Below are 15,504 nucleotides of genomic sequence, written 5' to 3' on the forward strand. Positions count from 1 at the left end.
CCGCCAGCTGCATTCAAATACAGTCCAAGAGAGCGGATGATCTTCATCTAGCTATCTAGCCCAAATGCAAGGCAGATGGCACAGCTGCATAAGGCCGAGAATCCAATGTAAGTAACTATATATGCCAACTTGATCAGTAGGAAATGGGGACTATTCTTTTGATTTTGAGCAATATCAACCCAATGCAAACAGACGATGGAAAGAAAAGGTCTTCTTGTTCTTATGCCAATTTTGCGAACCGAAATGGCTTTGGCTAGTTTTGTTCAGATTGTCTGTGGCATAATCCTTGCCTTCTTCCCGTCACAGGTTTTGTCCCTCACAGCCAAGCAAGCCGCACAAGACATCTGCTCTCAATTTAACACGCAATATCCCAACATCACTTTCCTGCCGTTGAAATCACAGTACGAGTCTGGATGCACGGAAAACTGGTCTGAAACTGCATGGGGCAAGCCTACCTGCATAGTAAAGCCTAGAGGCACCAATCTCCTCCAGGAGCTTGTTCGTACTCTGTCTTCTCAGAGTATCTATTATGCTATTCGCTCAGGAGGACATTCGCCTTCCCCATTGGCGGCAAACATTGATACGGGTGTCTTGATCGACCTGTCCGCGTTGAACCAAATCGTCTACCATGCTGATCGAGGTGTAGTTGAAGTTGGAACGGGGCTGAAATGGAGCCATGTTTATGCGTATCTCGATGGATATAATGTTACCGTGGTTGGTGGCAGAGACCTCGATGTCGGCGTGGGAGGTCTCATTTTGGGGGGCGAGTATCAATATTTCGATACAAACAACACGAAACTAACGGCCATAGCAGGAGGGCTCTCTTACCTTTCAAATCTCTATGGCCTGGTCTGCGACAATGTAGCCAGTTATCAAATTATCCTAGCCAACGGGTCACTCATCGACGCCAACTCAACATCCCACACAGACCTCTTTTGGGCCCTCAAAGGCGGTGCAAATAATTTCGGTTGGTGGCCATCCCCGTTGAGTATATAACTCTGACTTACCAGAGACAGGAATTGTGACGGCATTCACTCTATATACATACCCAATTCACATGGTATGGGGCGGCGTCAAGCAGTACTCATTGGACCAGCTCCCACGACTTCTCGCTGCAGCGTACGAGTTCCAGTATAGCGGCATCACAGACCCGTATGCAAATTTCATGTTACAAGCCTTCACCACGAATAAAACAGTCGGTGCCGTCTTGAACATGGTCTATCTCAAACCGGAGAAAGAGCCGGCTGCCTTTGCGCCCTTTGCCTCGATCTCGACCCTGGAAGATACCACCAAGGTCCAAACACTCACGCAGATGATCAGCGGGCAAATGGTTCCGCCTATTCCTCGGTATGCTCAAAACAGTGCTCTCAAAGTTAGAAGGCGTGTGGCTAGTTGGCTAATAACACATAGATGGGACTGGTTCGCAACAAGGTTCACACCAAGCTCATCCCTCTACCGAGATATCTCAGAGATGGTGATGTCAGCCCCGGAGGTGAGGACAATTCAAGCCGTCGAGTCTGGAACTTTAGCATTGGGCTTTCAGCCCATTTCATCCAGTGCCATAACTGCAGGACAAGCTCACGGTGGAAATGCACTCGGCCTGCGAAAGGAGACGCAAACCTGGTTCGTGTTGGATGTAGGCTGGTACCAACCCGCCGACGACGCTACAGTACACAATGCGACACGATCATTGTCAGATGCGATTATGGCACAGGCACAGATTAGAGGCGTTCATGTGCCATATATATTTATGAATGATGCGAGTTGGGATCAGAATGTCATTGGGCACTATGGAACTGAAAGTGTGGAGCGGCTGAAGAAGGTGCAGAGACAGTACGACCCGGAGCTCATCTTTCAGAGGCTTGTACCAGGGGGCTTCAAGCTGCCTTGATCGACATGCAAAAAACTTTTGGAACAGAATATAAAGCTGCGAGTGTTGTTCTAGAACTTTTTACGAAGGGTCCGTATACAAGACAGAATAGGACTTCAAATTAGGAGACAGATACAAACGAATCAGAATGAGATAAAAGAAATCCAGTGACATCCTCTGTCAAAGTGAGCCAGTGAATGATGAATTAAATAAATAATATCAGCGTCCGGTATTATTATCAATCTGTACAACGCTCGTTCTTTTTATCATCTAAGTCAACGCCTTGTCAGCCTGAGGCCTTGGGGTATCCTTGAAAAGGAAGGCGGTGGAATCAACTATAAGATTAGAAGGCGCGGGGGAGAGTCGATCATAACTTATACCGGCTAGCGTCACTACAGCCTCTCGTTGCATCCGTCACCAATGAATCTGCACACCGCCCACATGACCACTTAGGTAATCACAATTTTATTGCATCTTTCGTCGGCCCTCAACTTTTTGCTCATTCCAGCCCTTGCGCTGGCCAAAGCCACCAGTACATTTTCTCCTGCCGCTCCTTTTTGATCAGAGGCGAAGATGAAGTACGTTCTGGTCTCAGGAGGTATGCCGTCCCGTCGTCGAATTCCTCAGATTAGTCCGTGACTGACATTTTTCGATTTTTTTGCAGGTGTCATCTCCGGTGTGGGGAAGGGCATCATTGCCTCGAGCTGTGGGCTATTGCTGAAGACTGCCGGTCTAGCTGTTTCTTCGATCAAGATTGACCCGTATCTGAACATTGATGCGGGATTGATGAACGTAGGTTTTCATGGAATTGTGTATTAGCTTGCCCTTTCGTTGACTGACTTTGTCAAAGCCATTAGAGTACGTTGCCATACCTGGTTCCTGTTCGGACGATGAAAGTTTTTGACACGACAAAGGCATGGAGAATGTTACGTTCTGGATGATGGTGGAGAAGTCGACCTTGACCTTGGAAACTACGAACGTTATCTCGGAGTTACGCTGTCGAAAGATAACAACATCACGACCGGCAAGATCTACTCGCATGTGATCAATAAGGAACGTCGAGGTGATTACCTTGGAAAGACGGGTTGGTATTGTCGCTCCACATGCTAGGCGGCCTATGCTGACTTTATCAGTACAAATTGTCCCGCATCTGACCAATGAGATCCAAAACGTGCGTTTGTCTTATAACCCTGCAATTTAGTACTGGCATAACCTTACCTTTTCTTAGTGGGTTGAGAAGGTTGCGAAGGTTGCTGTGGATGAGTCTGGAAGGGAACCGGATGTTTGTATCAGTGAGTGCTGTCCATCGAACTGGATTGTTCTGTTAGCTGACCAGTCGTTGCAGTTGAAGTAAGTTAACTACTAACATCGGATATGAGTTCTTCGGGAACTAATATTTTGTGAACCTTGAAGTTGGGTGGTACAGTCGGAGACATTGAGAGTGCGCCGTTCGTCGAGGCTATGTCCCAGCTGCAGAGACGAGTGGGCAAGAACAATTTCCTTCAGATTCACGTCAGTTATGTTCCCCTGATTGGCCAGGAACAGAAGACAAAACCCACCCAGAGAGCCATCAGCGATGTCCGCAGCGCAGGTCTCAGGCCAGATCTGGTGGCCTGCCGTTGTGAGACGCCCCTGGAGGATGCTACTATCCAGAAGATCGCCAATGCCTGCCAGGTTGAACTAGATCAGGTTGTTGGCGTCCATAACGTCCCATCGACATATCAGGTTCCTGTCCTTCTGCATAGACAGGGATTCCTTCAGACGCTAGGCAACCTTCTCCAGATCGATGCCATCCAGCGCGATCCCAAGCTCGTGGCCCAAGGAAAGGTCATCTGGCAGGAATGGCAGGGTCTGGCTATGGGCCAGGATCACGTCTTTGAGACGGTGTCCATTGCATTGGTTGGCAAGTACACCAGTCTCCACGACTCTTACATGAGTGTCACCAAGGCCATGGAGCATGTAAGTATGATCCAGACAATTTGTAATGCATATCTTGGCTGACAGTTGAAAAAGGCTGCTATGCACTGCCGCAGAAAGCTCCAACTTGTGTGGATCGAATCTACTCACCTGGAAGAGGAGCACAAGGCGACCAACCCTGGCGAATACCACTCCGCTTGGCATCAACTGTGCACTGCTCACGGTATTCTGGTTCCTGTATGTTTCAGTCCTTTCTTATATCGAGATATCCACTCTAACAATTCTCTCAGGGTGGCTTTGGTGAGCGTGGCACAGAAGGAATGATCAGAAGTGCTCATTGGGCCCGTACGAACAATGTTCCCTACCTGGGTATTTGCCTTGGTATGCAGCTGGCCGTTGTCGAGTTTGCTCGCAACGTCTGCGGTATGACTAAGGCCGGCAGTTCCGAATTCGACGAGGGCTGTGAACAGCCTGTCGTTGTTTACATGCCTGAAATCGACAAGACGAAGATGGGCGGCACTATGCGTCTTGGAAAGCGAGTCACGAAGTTCCAGCCTGGCACTGAATGGTCCCGTCTACGAGCCTTGTACGGCGAGAAGCAGGAAATCTGGGAGAGACACCGTCACCGCTATGAGGTTAACCCCAAGGTAGCGGAAGAGCTGGAAAAGTCCGGTCTGACATTCATCGGCAAGGACGAAACAGGCGAACGTATGGAGATCCTCGAAATCAAGGATCACCCCTGGTACGTCGGTGTGCAATTTCACCCTGAGTACCTGAGCCGTGTCCTGGCACCAAGCAAGACCTTCCTCGGTTTCTTCGCCGCTGCTGCAGGTTGCTTGGATGAGATCACCGAGCTGTTCAAGAACCGTCATGATCTCAGCCACCAGGAGGCTATATAGACCCCCTTCACTATTATAGATTAGATTTATTTTCACGGGGAAAAAAAAAAAGAAAAAGCGGCACTTGGTAGGGAGTTATTGTCTTTTATAAATCTCGGGGGTGGTATTATGCTTTGAATATGATTGGATGTCAAATTTCCATAAATTTCCCTCGATTATTTGCCATGAATGGATAATACCCTCAGTGGATACATCGACGAAAAGTTCACATCAGTTGTGCGCACTACGTGTTCTCAACGAGAACGAGCAACTTATTATTGTATATAGTAGACGTCCAATGCTAGCATACCTTTCAAAGGACGCCGCGTTGCTTGCTTATCTAGATCCCTTACAAGAGTGGTGTCCTCATAACAAATATAACAACTACTTGTAATACGCACTTCCAAATTGGTTAAATGATGTTGTGGGATCTTTTCTATCCATTCGATAAGACAGCTACCAGGTATACTTGTCAAGGATCACACGGAGAAGATGACGTAGCTACCTGTCAGTAGACCAATAGTGTCATTACATATCAGACCATCACAGCCAAATACGAAGAGAGAGACTGATCCCGATAATAGGAAGCAAGCTAACCATCTCCCCGACACCAGCATAACTAGGTTGGATCCTGAAGCCGACCGCCTCGAACACGCCAGCGGCAAAAAGCACGGCGAAGATGTTATATATCACGGCCCAAGCAAGGTTCAAGCGAATTCTGCATGTAGCTCTTCTGGAAAGATCCAGAAACAGGAGAAGGCCATGGAGAGAATCCTTGAGAATTCCAACATCCGCAGCGTCGACTGCGATGCCTGCGGCGTTACTCATGCATATTCCTAGGTCTGCTTGGGAGAGGGCCGGTGCGTCATTCGTCCCGTCGCCGATGAAGCAGACTTTGGTCTTCGGGTCTGACCTTTGCAGTTTGCGAATATAAGTCGCTTTATCTTCGGGTTGGCAATTACTATGAACGTTTTGGGGATCGAAGCCCAAGCTTGATGCCACGCGAGAAACAGAGGGGCCGTTGTCTCCAGAGAGAAGATGAATGGTTATTTTCTTGCTTCTCAGTTGACCGAGAACTTCTAGAGCTTCGGGACGAATGTTGCCTGAGAGGCCGTATAATGCTAGAAGAGTGTCATTTTTGGTGAGGCAGAAGACCGTGAGAGTGGAATTGATCATCTCTTTTACTGCTGGGTGTTCCTTTAGTCCAAGCCATGCCGGGCTTCCGCCTCTCAGAAGTCCATCTTCTGTAGCGAGTTCGACACCTTTTCCAATAATGACCTTAGCTGGACTGGACAACTTAACTTTGTCACTGATGGATACTTTGTTCTCAACGTGTTCGTAGACAGCTTGGGAGACTGGATGTTTATTGCCTTGAGTGACCATGGCCGTTATGAGACGGACTTCGCTTTCTGGAAGATTGGGAACCGTTCTCGGGTAGAGCTCTTTCAGTACGGCTAGTTTTTCTGTTGTCAGTGTGCCGGTTTTGTCGAACACAGCATGATTGATTTTGTCTCCAGCATGCAATGCAGCCCCGCTCTTAAAAATGACACCCTTGTTGACTCCGACAAAGCTGGCTACTGTGAGAATCGTAGGGACAGCCAAGGCTAAAGCACAAGGACAGCTGATGGCGAGGACGGAGATTGCAAAGGTGAGTGCATTTATAGAGGCCGAAGTGCCGGGTCGTTTCTCAACAAACACGTCAACCAGGACCCAGATCAAGAAGTCGATAACAGCTGCTGCAAGGATAGTGGGGGTCAAGTAGGATGCTAATAGATCAGCTCGCTCCTGAGTCTTTGTTCTCGAGGATGTAGCACTCGTGACCAAATTTTTGACAATACTGAGAATGTTTTCAGAGACGAGGCGTGTGACGCGGTACTCGATGGTGCCGTTGACGATCTTCGAGCCCGCAAACACCTGGGACTTTTTCGAACGAGTCACAGGCTCAATTTCACCAGTTATCTGCGATTCGTCGATCTCGGCAATTCCATTAACAACGACTCCGTCTGTGACGATTTGTTCGCCTTCCCGACTCTGTATAATGTCGCCGTAGTGAAGGAGGGCGGTATCGAGCAGCTCCTCCTGGCCATTGTTCAGAGAAGGTCTCATTGAAATTCTAGATAGCGAGACTTTCTTTATAACTCGTGCCATCTGCGACTGGGATGAATCCGTCCTTTGTATATCCCGTGCTTTCCTTCGAATCCACAACGTCAAGAGCCTCCCGAATTTGATAAGCGTGATGAGTAGCGAACTGGTCTCGAATACAGGACGGCCTAGTATATTAGTAGAGCCGCCATGACGCACTTCAAACCCAAGCGCGACGAGTGAATAGACATAGGCACTTGTGATTGAAAGGACTACTAGGACATCCATATCAATTTCCTTCTGGTACCATAATGTCTGGAAGGCATGTTTATAGATGGGGATCGCGAGCATCTGAACGGCAGTAGCCAGGGCCACGGAGATGACGGAGTATTGTATTTTCTCTGACGGCGGTGCTTCTCTTGCGAACGATGACCAAGCGAAGACGAGAATTGGAACAGTGAGTATTGCGGCGAACAAAGTTTGAGCTATCAGCGAATGCCAATGACGATCTTCGATTCTCTTTGCAGTCTCTTCGGATGATTTAGCTGGCAGCTTGGCCTGATTTCCATGGGAGGTCACTATCTCGAGGATATCTCGAATGCCAATCATTCGTGGTTCGTAAAAGACCTGGTGATCTTCCTTCCCCACGGGAACTACTGAATTAACTCCATTCAGGGCTCGAATTCTTTCCGCAGCTTTGGGATCAAGGTGGGTTAAGGTAAAGTTTTCACCGTCAACGGTGCCTGCTAGGCTAGTGCGCAAGATAGTGCAAGTAAAACCGGTACGTCTTTTCACATAGGACGTCAAGCAGGAAACATCTGCGACCATAGAGGGGTCATAGACGAGCTCTGCACGGTTGAGTATGAAACTAGTCTTAACATCGCTGACGCCTGAGTATGATTCGAGTACGTTGTGCAGTTTAGACTCGCATCCGGTGCAGGTCATTCCAACGACACCAAGAATAACGGAGTACTTGTTTCCCTCGGAAGCTCTTTCTACATCTGAATCAGACATGCGGGTGACGGAAACAGGTGCTGGCTTTTCGGTGGTCTTAACTGCAGGCTGCTGTGCTCGTGTAGGCTTCAGGCTGGACTTGGAGGCTGGTACCGACCTCATACGCGATCCTCTGACAGCACAACAGGTCCGTCCTCCAGGGAAGATAAAAGGTCGTGGACCACTGCAGAAGCATTTGCGAATCAGGCGGCTGATATTCGAGACATATTGCGCTTCAGCAGCTTCGACCGTACTTTCTCTGGGCTCGTCCTGCATAGATGTTGTAAATGCTGCAGCCATTCCCAGATGCTTGTTGCACGGCTGAATGCAAGTGCTGCGTCGGGTATTGTTGTCTGCTCTCTCATTTGAACAGCTCCCTTCGGGGCCCATGATCAATTCATCTGCGCATAACTTTGCTGCATATTCAGCGATGCACTCGTCTAATGCGAAGTTAGCGAGTCGTTTGAACCCAGTAGTACACCTCAAATAGCGATTAAAAAGGACCATACCAGAGCATTCACAGTTGTCGGAGCTTGTGCAGCAGATATCCAAGGTTAAGGCTGCATGTAGTGTGCTTTCTTGAATTTTGGAACAGCAGTTGCCATCCTCTACCTGCTCTCTCGCGCAAGAGCTATCTTGATCCCACTGCTGATTATTGGTCAAGGCGCAGCAGCCAGAAGAGATCGCTTCGCAGGTTCTTGGTTTTTCACTAGGCTGGCCAGAATTAGTTTGGCAGATGTCTGTAGGTTGTGCTGTCTTGCATCTTGGTTCATTCGCGTCGCAGCAGTCAGTGCATCCCGCATCCTCGTCGCATTCATTGCCGGCAAGGGAGAAGCCATCCGAGTCGTCTTTATCGCAGCATCCATTCTGACACTTGTCCTTTCCTGCTGCAACAGATGACTTACACAGGTTATCCTCTGTGTCTAGACAACAGTCTGCAGGGCCAGGAGCACAGCACGGTTCCGCCTTCTGGTCGGAATAAGGACTGCAATCCTGATCCGCAGTGAACTGAACTGATGCAGCACATTCTTTTTGGGCATCGTCCTTACAGCAACGGTCGACAGATTCTCCATCATCAGATGCTGTTTTGTCGTTGTTACGCCCGTCCTGTTGGTTGTCTTCGAGAACAGTTTGATTCTCTTGAGGCTGGGAGGGACCCGAACAGCAGCTGCAAGATAACCCCGCTTGACCGGTAGTCGACGATTCCTCAGCGGTTTGCGCCATGGTGCTTTGATATTTCTCGATACGTGAAATGGAAAGAAGGGCTCTTGATTTCACAACAGCTTTGGTGGGAGGAAGCTTTAAAAACAGATGTCGGGACGGTTTAAGTAAAACAAGGCCGGGTGAACGGCTAGGTACTTAATGTATCACCTTCACCGAATGAAGCTTGGCTTTGACGGCAACCACCAGGTCTGGCAGCAGCCGAAGCTCTTTGCGGATCGATCGAGAGAGATCTCGGCAGCAGCAGACTTGGAAAACACATTGTTGCCTTGAAAGAAACCTTCGTCATTGGAGAATATTGGACGGTGTCAATGATTCGTCTTAGGGGGGAACATCTGACCACACCGGGATGCAGTTAAGCTGGCATGAAACGCTACGAGGGCAATCAGCCATCAGCCAACCTTATAAGCATGCTTTGATCTCTCCAGTCTAGCATGCATATTTCGCCCATCGCTGTCGCATACAACACATAAACACCATGTGCACAGAATGCACAACCCGACACAGAGCACGCAACAACAAAACAAGATATTGCAAATGTATATATGTACATACATTGGAGATCAACATTTTCCGTTCTATCCCGCTCAGATGATATGCAACATCCACCCAGAAAGGAGTTCATTTTAACCAGCGTTCGGTGATAGGAGATATCTCCACTAAACCCGTAGTGGTCTATAAACCCATGTCTTCTAAGAAGCATGACTGTGGAGATAGGCGGCACATCAATGATGCTTTATATATCAGCTTCTTGGACGCTGTTCTTCACATTCTCAGCATTAAGACAGCTCCCCGCCATCAGCTCTTCGGTTCCTACAACTGCCATCATGCCGGCACCATACGACGAAAACACCACTGCCGATGAGTTGATCAAGGACTATGAAAACATAATTGAAGGGAAAGCGATCCTGACGACTGGCGTCTCTCCAAACACCCTAGGTGGTTTCTTCGTCCAGTCCATTGCCAAGGCCAAACCAAGCGTCCTCATATTAGCCACCCGCAATCCTGCTAAACTCCAAGAAACGGCCGACATGATCTCAAGCACGTATCCGAATGTCAGAGTACGCACCCTCAAAGTAGATCTCGGATCACTGAAGAGCGTACGGGGTGCAGCTAAGGAAGTCAACTCTTGGGATGATATTCCATCCATCGACGTGCTGGTCAACAACGCAGGCATCATGGCAGTGGATTATCAACTCTCCCCTGAAGGATTCGAATCGCACCTAGCAACGAACCATCTAGGTCCGTTTCTACTCACGAACTTGATAATGAAAAAGGTTTTGGCGTCGAAGAGTCCGCGAGTTGTTGTCGTAAGCAGTGATGGTCATCGGCTGAACCCATTCCGTTTCGACGATTACAACTTCGAAGTAAGTGGCGGAAGACGAGTTGTCTTGATTGCGTGCAGTCGCTAAACTCTCGACCAGGAAGGAAAAGGCTATAACAAATGGTTCGCCTATGGCCAGAGTAAAACAGCTAATCTGCTGTTTGCTCGTTCTTTGGCACAGAAGCTTGGTCTGAAAAGTGGCCTCCAAGCGTTCAGCTTGCATCCGGGCGTTATATGGTCCACCCACCTGGGCGATAATGTCGATTGGAACAGGGAACTGGATGAGCTAAGTAGGCATTGGCCATGACTTGTCGGATATACGGTCGCTAATAGCATTCCAGGAAATGCTGATAGAACGTTTGGCAACCGAGAATCCTGGAAACAGTACGACGGCAAGCCCATCGAACGAGGTGTTGCAACCCACATCTATGCGGCATTTGATCCATCTCTTAAAGGTGATTTTCTATACTTCCCATCGATAAAAACGAGACGAGACCACTGACTAATCTGCCAGCGAACAACGGTGCCTATCTTGTCGACTCCCATGTAGCAGACCCGCTAGTCGACACAGTGAAGCCGTGGGCGACCAGCAGTTTTGAGGCGGAGAGACTATGGAGATTGAGCGAGAAGCTAGTGGGCGAAGAGTTTCCGTACTAGACTTGGTCCATTACTTGAAGACATCAACGATCTCCAGGGAAGCTTGTTCATACTCGCTTGCGACGAAGATGAACTTACTCGTTCAAGGGTTCTGTGCAACATGGGCATTATGCTCACAGAATCAATGTTCGTACCTGATGAAATAACATGCAAGTCACAAAGAATGTGATCCATTTAATTGATTATGCTTTGTTGGAGAACCTCAAGCGATATTTAATTATTCTCCCCGCGTAATTGATTTGTTCCCCACGCGCGACGATGATCGACGTTGCCGGATGCGGCTTAGTCATTGAACACGGCGAGCGACTGGCTCTTTAACAGTAAATTCTCCAGTTTGTCCCACCGGCTATCAAAGTTCAACCTGCTTAGCGATCGGATGAAGAGCAGCCTTGGTTCCACGTAAGCGGCTCAAAGATCTTTCAAGACGTTGCTCGTCCTGAAAGCCAAATGGAAGGCTGCTGCACGTGTGCGCTATTGACTTCCCGGACTGTGTGAACAGCCAGAGACCGCTGTATAAATCACACATTGACGGTGTTTATCTATCCCAAAGTCCTATCTGGGAAAGTGATTGTGGGCCAGAATTTGGAGAGGGAACGTCTCTCTGCAGGTGCCTACATGTAAGCACTTCCGAGCGACAGTTCTGATAGCAAGCTCCAAGAGCAATGTTGTTGCGGAGAAAGTCACCCGAAAAGCCAGAATCTCAATATGAGTCCAATGGCGAAAATGGCGAGCTGGAGGAGAAGGAAGACAAGAAACCAGGTCTCTGGGAGAAGGTCAAGAATATCTGGGCCAAGCTGGGTTTGGACGCCGGTACATTCATGATGATGATGAAGTAAGAACTGAAACATCTCGCCTTCAATGACAATTGCTGACCGACAATCTAGGGGAGCTATTCCGCCAACAGTCTCAGTAGCAATGTATGGATGGATTTATCTCTAGTTCACCTGATTTATACTGACTATAGAAAAGCTACCAATCCAACAGCGTGGCAGATACCTACACCACGCTTGGCTATCTCATTGCCATTGTCTCCATTATGGGTTTTTGCATCTTACCAAGAGCAAAATTTATCCAGATGATGATATTCAATGTCCTGGCGGTTTGCGTAGGGACCGCCGCGGCTCTGCTGATGATCTATTCAGCGGTCAAGGCTCGCCAGCATTCAGAGCCCAAGACGAGTGCGAGCTCCGTGGGGTCTCCTGCTCCTGGGGCCCCAACGGTAGAGTACAACTCATCTGCATCCGCTGTATGCGGCGTGTGGCTGTTTTTCCAGATCTATCTGGTCAACACTGTTCGGGCCAAGTTTCCGCAATTCAATATGTCTGTCATCATATATTCGATATTTGCCAATATCTCTGCTATTTACGCCCCCCAGTTCTCGACGATGACAGCCGGGATTGCCTTCGCAAAACGGCTGTTGGAGGCATTCCTGACGGGTCTAGCAATCTCAGCAGCAACTTCTTTCATCATCTTGCCAAACACTTCAAGAAAAGTAGTTTTCAAGCAGATGGCTGGTTATATTGGTTCCTTACGTGGTGCGCTTAAGGCTCATGCGGCCTACTTTGAATCGATGGAGCACACCGACATGTTTGGCAGGGTGGAGACTTTCGACAAAAAATCGGAGAAGCGTCTGAAGAAAGGAAAGAAAGCCTACAGCCCAGAGGCCGATGCGATAAAGACAGCTGTACGGGGAATTCTTGAGATCCACGGGAAGCTCCATGGTGATTTGACGTTCGCAAAGAGAGAAGTCGCTTTGGGCCACCTGGGCCCGGACGATCTCCAGGAGATATTTAGACATCTACGGAGAACAATGATACCGGTGGTGGGCCTGAGTTCGATAGTCGATGTCTTCGAGCGGCTGTCCGAATATAACAAATGGAACGATCCTCTGGACGACGCACCCGAGGACATACACTCGGACCCAGTGCGACAACGCGTCGTGCACGAATGGAACGATATGATGACCGCTGTTCATGACCCCTTTTCTTCCATGCTCGAGATTATAGACGAAGGCCTGCAACATGTTTCTTACGCCTTGAGGATAACAAAGCCACCCAAGCAGGCCGCAAGTCAAAACTCGAAAGACACCGGACCTAACGCCGCCGATGATGTCGAAGCATCTCCTGCAAAGGCGTCACCAGGTGAATCCGGATTTGCACAGTACCTGGAAAAGAAACAGCAAGAGTTTCGCAGTGCTAAACTACTGGCAGTACGTGCGTGGTGTGAAGAAAAAGGTATCAATTTACCATCCAACTTCTTCGAACACCCTGAATCGGTTGAGATTCAGGACGAGTTAATTGGTAGGCTGTCATCGAATCACGTGCGGAATCAACGACAGCTTTATCTTTTACTCTATGTAAGCCCGTCTGGCCTTTTGAAACTGCGCTTGTAACTAACCTCTGACAGATGGCTCATCTTCTCTACTCAATTAACCAAGCCGTACTCGACTTTGTGCATTTTGCAGATGGAAGAGTCGCCTCGGGGAAAATGTCGGAAAGGCGATTGATCATTCCAGGCTCTAAACGTCTGAAGAAATGGCTCATCGGTGCTTTCAAAGGCGAGGATGGTCATGATGATCATCCTCTTAGTGAAGGATTCTCTGCCAATCGCAAGCTATCTCTCGGTGAAGCATTCAACAAGCGGAAAGACCCAGAACATCTACCTCCGGAGACGACATGGCAGACCATAGGTGACAAAATACGACTTATCCCGGCTTTTCTTCGGTCTCCGCAGTCTGCTTTTGGTTTCCGCGTTGCCTGTGCCATAATGACCATTGCTATCATTGCTTTTCTGCATGATACTCAGGTCTTCTTTGTAAAGCAACGTCTAGTCTGGGCCATGATCATGGTTGCCATCAGCATGTCTCCCACAACCGGACAAAGCATGTTCGGTTTTGTACTTCGGCTTGTTGGGACAACACTTGCCATGGTCGCTAGCTTCTTGATCTGGTATATTCCGGGCGAGAAGACACCTGGTATAATTGTGTTTCTTTTCGTCTTTGCGACTTTGGGTTTCTACATTCCGATCAAGAAACCGCGCTTCATCATCGTTGGTTTCATCAGCATTGTTACCACGACTATGATCACCGGTTATGAACTGGAAGTACGTCAGTTGGGCGAAGTGGTCGCCACGTCCAACGGACAGGTGTATTACCCAACCTATCTTTTGGCCCCGTACCGGTTAGCTGTTGTCGCTGCTGGTCTTTTCGTTGCCTTCATATGGACTATTTTCCCCTATCCGATCTCAGAACACTCGGCCCTCCGCCAGGATCTTGGAAATTCTCTATACCTCCTTGCAAATTACTATTCCCTTATCCACGAGACAGTGTCTGCCCGAATCCGTGGCGACTCAGAAGATTTACTCAGCACAACCTCAAGTGGACGCAAACTGGAAAAGGCACGCAACAAAGTATTTTCCAAACAGATGCTTATGCTTGCAGGTCTACGGACACATTGCGAGTTCCTGAGGTGGGAGGTACCTATTGGTGGCAAATTCCCAAAGCAGAACTATGATACCATCATAAACTGCATGCAGAAGTAAGTTTCCAGTTACCAATATCACCGCTTCGTACTAATGTTTGGCAGCATTGTCAACTATGTCAGTCTCGTTGCTTACGCATCAGATACGTTTACGCGCATAGGTGAAGATGCTGAGGTATCCCAAAATGCATGGTTCAACGACTTTAAGAGACTGATGGCCAGTGCCAACCTGACTTCCCATGAAATAACATCTCTGCTTGCCCTACTGGCAGCCAGTATAACGAACAGACAACCACTACCTCCCTACCTGCGCACACCTACGCCGTACGGGTTTTCGAAGCGGCTTGAAGCCTTGGACAGGGACATCCTTAGTCTAAGGCATAGCGCAGAGCCAGGATATGCCGCTTTCGCTGTTCTCCAGATCTCCACCCGATGCATTATTGGTGACTTGGATAAGTTGTTGAAGTAAGTTCACGAGTTTTCTTCTCTGGTACGCAGACATCATCTTACACAGATAAAGGAATGTTAAAGCCCTTGTCGGAGAACTCGATTTCTCTTTCCACATCGTCAATACAGCATCGAATTCGAACGCAAACCTGGTCGATCCCCGCTCGGCGACGGACTCCGCCGATCCTGTCTCCGACCCTGACAAGAACGATTAATATCTTAAGACACCCTTGTCTTCACGTCTATCACCAATAATCGCCAGACCTTCTTGGATCCTAATATCTATCACGTCATCTACGCTATCTACGCCATCTGAAATGACTTCAATTTATATGTAACAACCTCTCTCTGAACATGATCTCACCCATTATGGGACAATATTCTGGTTAGCCATCACATGTCTTGTCGTGGTTTACTCTGTATATAAATATTCACAATGCTATTTGCGTTGGAGAAAATTACTTCTGTTACCGATTGCAGGAAAATCGTTGACGTAATCACGATGTGGCCAGATGCTGATCTGTAAATACTTTGAACTAACTGTGTTCTAGAACTGTATAGTGTAAGACCGAGAAGCAAACCTATAACAGTCTCCAAAAAGAGTTCATAAGTCAGGGCTGCAATGAATCCAGACAA

The 15,504-nt window shown here is 48.3% G+C and overlaps 5 protein-coding genes across 5 annotated transcripts; 4 read left to right on the forward strand and 1 right to left on the reverse strand.

The window, feature by feature from the left end:
* The first annotated feature begins 64 nt into the window (after positions 1 to 64).
* Positions 65 to 2,116, forward strand: C8Q69DRAFT_471675 (putative FAD-binding oxidoreductase). The gene is made up of 4 exons (XM_028630932.1): positions 65 to 763; positions 815 to 967; positions 1,017 to 1,347; positions 1,411 to 2,116. The coding sequence occupies exons 1-4, from the start codon at positions 196 to 198 to the stop codon at positions 1,889 to 1,891; spliced, it is 1,533 nt and encodes a 510-aa protein (XP_028483485.1). The 5' UTR covers positions 65 to 195; the 3' UTR covers positions 1,892 to 2,116.
* A 261-nt stretch (positions 2,117 to 2,377) lies between these two features.
* On the forward strand, positions 2,378 to 4,983 carry C8Q69DRAFT_306178 (putative CTP synthase). Its single transcript, XM_028627202.1, has 10 exons — positions 2,378 to 2,468; positions 2,535 to 2,662; positions 2,721 to 2,728; positions 2,785 to 2,954; positions 3,004 to 3,041; positions 3,099 to 3,162; positions 3,216 to 3,220; positions 3,284 to 3,829; positions 3,884 to 4,024; positions 4,078 to 4,983. The coding sequence occupies exons 1-10, from the start codon at positions 2,444 to 2,446 to the stop codon at positions 4,684 to 4,686; spliced, it is 1,734 nt and encodes a 577-aa protein (XP_028483486.1). The 5' UTR covers positions 2,378 to 2,443; the 3' UTR covers positions 4,687 to 4,983.
* Position 4,984: 1 nt separating this feature from the next.
* Positions 4,985 to 9,312, reverse strand: C8Q69DRAFT_306234 (E1-E2 ATPase-domain-containing protein). Its single transcript, XM_028627203.1, has 2 exons — positions 8,250 to 9,312; positions 4,985 to 8,180 (listed from the first exon to the last, which is right to left on the reverse strand). The coding sequence occupies exons 1-2, from the start codon at positions 8,962 to 8,964 to the stop codon at positions 5,209 to 5,211; spliced, it is 3,687 nt and encodes a 1,228-aa protein (XP_028483487.1). The 5' UTR covers positions 8,965 to 9,312; the 3' UTR covers positions 4,985 to 5,208.
* On the forward strand, positions 9,276 to 11,173 carry C8Q69DRAFT_471685 (putative short-chain dehydrogenase). The gene is made up of 4 exons (XM_028630933.1): positions 9,276 to 10,328; positions 10,386 to 10,575; positions 10,627 to 10,740; positions 10,800 to 11,173. The coding sequence occupies exons 1-4, from the start codon at positions 9,663 to 9,665 to the stop codon at positions 10,940 to 10,942; spliced, it is 1,113 nt and encodes a 370-aa protein (XP_028483488.1). The 5' UTR covers positions 9,276 to 9,662; the 3' UTR covers positions 10,943 to 11,173.
* Positions 11,174 to 11,292: 119 nt separating this feature from the next.
* Positions 11,293 to 15,503, forward strand: C8Q69DRAFT_306244 (hypothetical protein). The gene is made up of 6 exons (XM_028627204.1): positions 11,293 to 11,774; positions 11,827 to 11,859; positions 11,912 to 13,298; positions 13,349 to 14,478; positions 14,527 to 14,886; positions 14,942 to 15,503. The coding sequence occupies exons 1-6, from the start codon at positions 11,605 to 11,607 to the stop codon at positions 15,081 to 15,083; spliced, it is 3,222 nt and encodes a 1,073-aa protein (XP_028483489.1). The 5' UTR covers positions 11,293 to 11,604; the 3' UTR covers positions 15,084 to 15,503.
* Position 15,504: the final 1 nt, after the last annotated feature.

Source organism: Paecilomyces variotii, assembly GCF_004022145.1.
Source record: "Paecilomyces variotii strain CBS 101075 chromosome Unknown C8Q69scaffold_8, whole genome shotgun sequence".
NCBI lineage: Eukaryota > Fungi > Ascomycota > Eurotiomycetes > Eurotiales > Thermoascaceae > Paecilomyces > Paecilomyces variotii.